This window comes from Tripterygium wilfordii, chromosome 11 (genome assembly GCF_013401445.1).
Source record: "Tripterygium wilfordii isolate XIE 37 chromosome 11, ASM1340144v1, whole genome shotgun sequence".
NCBI lineage: Eukaryota > Viridiplantae > Streptophyta > Magnoliopsida > Celastrales > Celastraceae > Tripterygium > Tripterygium wilfordii.
This window is the reverse complement of record NC_052242.1, coordinates 11,519,243-11,523,986: the sequence shown is the minus strand read 5'-3', so window position 1 is coordinate 11,523,986 and position 4,744 is coordinate 11,519,243. Positions and strand designations below refer to the sequence as shown.

At 38.7% G+C, this 4,744-nt stretch overlaps 1 protein-coding gene across 1 annotated transcript; it reads right to left on the bottom strand.

Annotated features, from left to right (window-relative positions):
• Nucleotides 1–721: 721 nt before the first annotated feature.
• On the bottom strand, nt 722–4,512 carry LOC120009011 (phosphoglycerate mutase-like protein AT74). Its single transcript, XM_038859436.1, has 2 exons — nt 3,740–4,512; nt 722–1,243 (listed from the first exon to the last, which is right to left on the bottom strand). Exons 1-2 carry the CDS (start codon nt 4,203–4,205, stop codon nt 801–803), a joined length of 909 nt encoding a protein of 302 aa, XP_038715364.1. The 5' UTR covers nt 4,206–4,512; the 3' UTR covers nt 722–800.
• Between the last annotated feature and the right edge of the window lie 232 nt (nt 4,513–4,744).

Below are 4,744 nucleotides of genomic sequence, written 5' to 3'. Positions count from 1 at the left end.
CCTTTCTCACAACACAAACTCGAGGGAAGGAGCAACCAAAAGGGAAAAAAAAATCTCAAAAACTAATGCCCCATACGCCAAATCTCACCAAAACAGCATCCAAACCTAAAACCTTGAAGAATAAATCCAGGGGGAGAAATCATTGGAGAAAAGGACTCAGCTCATTAAGGACCAAAAGAACTATTGTGAGCCACCAGAATTAGCAACCTTCAACATAGCTAAAAAGAATAAAAAAAAAAAAAAGCCCTTCACCTCAGGGAGTCAAAAAATGGTCATCTACTTCCGATAGTTGTTACGGCCGACAAAGGATTGGGCTGGGTGCTCCTCATCTCGGGGAGTCCAATGCTGGTGACGACGTGCAGAAGAGACGCCGGAGGTGGCCGAATTGGCCGTTTGAAGAAGCGGGAGGGCAGTGTGGGGAAATATAAAAAAAAATTAATTAATACCATGCTGGCATGTATAGATGCCACATAGACTGGTATATTTCTGGGATGTAAATTTGCTGGGATATATAGCTTTTTCGTTTTTGAATACAAGAGAAGGGGACGAGGAAACTTAAACTCGAGACCTCTATGAGATACCACATTCATTAGTACTATTTGAGCTACTAGTGTGTAAAGTGTGAACTATTATGCTGAGCAGTAATTAGCCAATTACCAAGTAAATAAAGCATGCCAGTGTGGAATTAACAACTAAACAAGACACAAAACAAAGATTGAAAAAATCCACTCTGATATTTCATAATTTTGAGCAACAGTGCAGTCAAAGTACCAGCTGAATCCAAAATAATTTCAACCCAATTACTGGTCAGTGTATGTACATGGAATCAAAGAATCATCGTTAGTATCATCACTATTTTTAATATAGTCGTCTGAATCTGCTAAACAATCGAAAAAATCATCAAAGTACCAAGGACAGTTATCGTTCCAATCACCCTTATTGGCATGAATTCGCCATTTTTGGTCGGCTATCATCTCAGGTGAAAGTCCCCATTCCAGCATCTCTTCTTCTGAGTGATGGATGGCTAGGCTGTATTCTCCGCCTTGTCCCAACTGCATGACCCGAATCTCACAGTTCCCAAGATTGTTTAAGCCCTCGAATTGTTCAACCGTCCATTTGAACCATTTCATGAGAAAAACGCGTGTGGCAAGTCCGTGGGATACAATTACAAGGTTTAGGTCCTGGAACGGGTCAGTTTTAAGCCGGTTCAAGTCTATGTCCCTCCAGAGAGATTCAAGAAAACCTGCAATTTCAACAGCTTGCTTCTTCAATATTTAGATGACAATGAGAGTCGCAAATCAAAGACCTAACACTTCCATTATCGAACCTATTGCAACATATCAATTTATTAATCAATGGGATGCGCAGTTGATGGATAAAACTCTTGACAATTAAAAATCCGAGGAACCAAAGAAAGAAAAAAAGAGCTGCAGCTCAAGGGAATACCAGTGCACCTCCCTTTCAACTTTGTGAAAAATATGCAGAAAACAGAAATATGCATAACTAAAACCATCAAAACGAATAGGCCAAGTGCCCAGTCAGATTTTATTTTCCTCGCGCCTTAAGGGAACATGTTTTGAGGTTACTAAATGTTTCATCAATCAAGAATATTTGTCTCCATATGCACTCTACTTAAACAAGCATGGGTAGTTATGCTCTTAAAAACTATAAAAGTAAAATACATTGTAGGTATTTTCCGAATAAGTGGCCACAGAGGCAAAGATGATGCCATGTTACAGAAATGCTATGGAAGTTTCCTTTAAATATCTATATCTGAAATTGTTATTCAACTTATGACACTTTATGGGGCTGCAAGTCACATGTAATGCTTTTGTGACTGACATAATTGATGTCAAACGAATAAAAGAACAAAAAAAGAAACAAAAAAGAACCTCAAGTTAACTTACCTTGGACATTTTCAAGAACTATAAAGCATAATCACCAATCACATGCTACCATTGTATGAGTGTATGTTTATAGGATGTGTTTGTGTTTGTATGCATGAAGATCTGGGTTGATATGAAATTAAAGAATGTCTTAAAAGCTTAAGAACAAAAAAAGGTAATCAGCCCTATTGCACAAAGCCCCTGCAGTGGAAGCAGGACAGGAGAAGGATAAAATGTACACAACCTTGACCCAACATAGCTGAAAGGCTACCTCCAAGAATTGAGTTTATGACCTCTAGACTGCCATGTAGTAGCCTTAGAATGTCGTTTATTTTAAAAATTTCAGAACTGTGGTTATTCATGCTCTCCTCTTAAAGATATAGATTAAAATATCTTATTAACCAAGAAGCCACCAAATGCTTTTCTTCCCCACCTCAAACTTTTCTCTCTTTCCCTAGATAAAGAGAAGAATGGGTCCAAACGAGCCGGCTAAGAACTGAGCGTTTGAAGCATGACTGTTTTTTCTAAATATGGGTTGAGCTTGATCAAAGTAAAGGAGAAGGAGAAAGCATATTTCCTCTCTTTGCTTTAACTATAAGAGGGAGGGCTCTCGACTTGTTTGATAGTTGATAAACTCACAAAACATTAAGCTGAAAATTAAGAATTTATGCTAAAAAAATTAAGTTCAACCAAGGCCATAAGTTCAGTTTATTACATCTTAATGTAGAACCAATAGGAATGTATTTAGCAAATATCGAGACAGCAGAAGTGGGAGAATAAACATAAATCATCATTTTTGAAACACCCATATTCAAAATCTTCAGAAAGCAGCAGTTCACTCGCTTCTCATTTGTCAGTTTCACTTTTAATAACCAAGAAAAGTTAGAACAAGGCTAATGAATTTTTCCAGGCATAGATGAGCTCATCGATTCCAGGCTTCTAGCCACAGAAGAAAAAGAAAAGCTAAACGCCTAAACCCATATCTAATCCAAAAGGTTGCCACCATGCATCTTACAAGGGGAATTGGCGTAAACAAGAGCATCGCTTTTAGCATCCCAAGCAGTAGAAAATCACAAATCAGTATTTTAATCTATCAGTAACTAAAGTTAGACACTAGTAATAGACACATATAAGAGTATATTCTGCTTTTCCATCAATATGGTTCCAGATAGACTGAAGAGGGCAGAGGGTTAACCACTTGGCTACACTCAACCCACATACCTGAGTAGAGATACAAAGTTCGAAATTCGAGTCCCCACCACCTCCTCAATTCCAAAAACAAGTTTACCTCTTTCGGGGAAAAAAATTAAGAACATAAGGAAATATCTACGAAAGAAAGCAGAGAGTAAGCACAAAATGCGAACTTTCGTCACTTCATTTGTCAAAAAAGCATAAAACTTCTCCACCTCAAGATATTTCAATACGTATAAACATATTACTCCATGGATTTTTAAGGAACCATTACTTCCACTCTAAACCAGAGTAATGATAAGAAGAAATGCTTTTAATCACTTATTTTAAGCTGCACAGACAACCAACTTTCTTGACTGTAACAGTTCAACTCAACCAATTATCAACTTCCTAACAAAGCACAGAAGGGAAAAGCACACTAATGCTTCCAAAAATCTTCACAACGAATTCAAGTATTCAACTGCCTTCTTTTAGGTTTTCCATTGTTCAATATATTTCAGAAACACACACCAAACAATGCAAGAACGAGTTCAAGAACATTCTTCATTAAAAATGGCCACAAAATATTTCCATGTCTAATTCCTATAAAACAACAAAGCACCATAGACAACACGAGAGCAGAAACAGGAAAAACTAAACGAAAGAAATGAAAAGAAACATACTGGAAACGCGATCAAAGACGTCGGCGGCAGACTCTCCTTCCGGGAACCGATAGAAGAACCTCCCAAACCTCTCCCTGTTCTCCTTGATCACCTCCATTCGCTCCGCAACCTGAAAATTCCCGAAATCCTGCTCCCTAACCCTGCATTCCTCTCTCACTCCGATCACCCGATTCCTCGGAAATGCACGCCCAATCTCACGAAGCGTCGAGCGGGTACGCTCGTAAGGGGAAACGTAGAAGTAGATGCGCCAGTTAGGACAAGACCCATTACCAGAAATGACTGAATGCAAATGGGTTCCGGCCTGACGCGCCTGAGCAAGACCCACCGTCGTTAATGGGATCTTGTTGTCCGGGGTTGTCGCATACGCTGATGTGTCGAGGTTCCCTTCGGACTCGCCATGGCGTACCAAGATTATACGCTTCGGGAGTAACTTGGGATGGTGTTGTTGCAGGTCTTGTGGGTACATTTGTGTCTTCTTCTTGATTCCTGGAGTACCCAACTTGTGGAAAATCTACGACCCTAACTTGCAACAAAGAACGACATTCTGGGATATTTTTTTATGTGAATGGGCTAGTCAATTTGTGATTCTTAGTCTAAACCTAAACGAATTCGTTCTTGCTTCATCCTAAGATTGTTGGGATGTAAAATCGAATCAAGGCTGTAATTTTTGTCCGAGAAAAAAAAAACAATCTTATAGAAAAATATATACTATGACAAACTTATATTTTTCTATGGGCACGCTCCCCTCCACCCGACTTTTATAGGTTCTGTAATGCGAATTTTGCATCCAGATGCCTCCAACTTTAGGTTTATTTAGACAGGTGTTCATGCCATCTGATAAGATCACACGTCGAGGAAATTAAGAGAGGAGTGACAATAAATAAGAAGAATTCATAGCTTAATACATTAATAATGATTTTTTAGTCCTAAGCGAGGATATTGGGCTCATAGCTTAATATATTAATAATGATTTTTTAATCCTAAGCGAGGACATTGGGTTTGGAG

Bases quoted from the DNA above. Each gene is read 5' to 3' on its own strand.
- LOC120009011 (XM_038859436.1), bottom strand. From the start codon at position 4,205: ATGTACCCACAAGACCTGCAACAACACCATCCCAAGTTACTCCCGAAG. The intron at 1,244-3,739 runs GTATGTTTCTTT...TTGAAATTGCAG, and splicing joins CGTCTTTGATCGCGTTTCCA to GTTTTCTTGAATCTCTCTGG.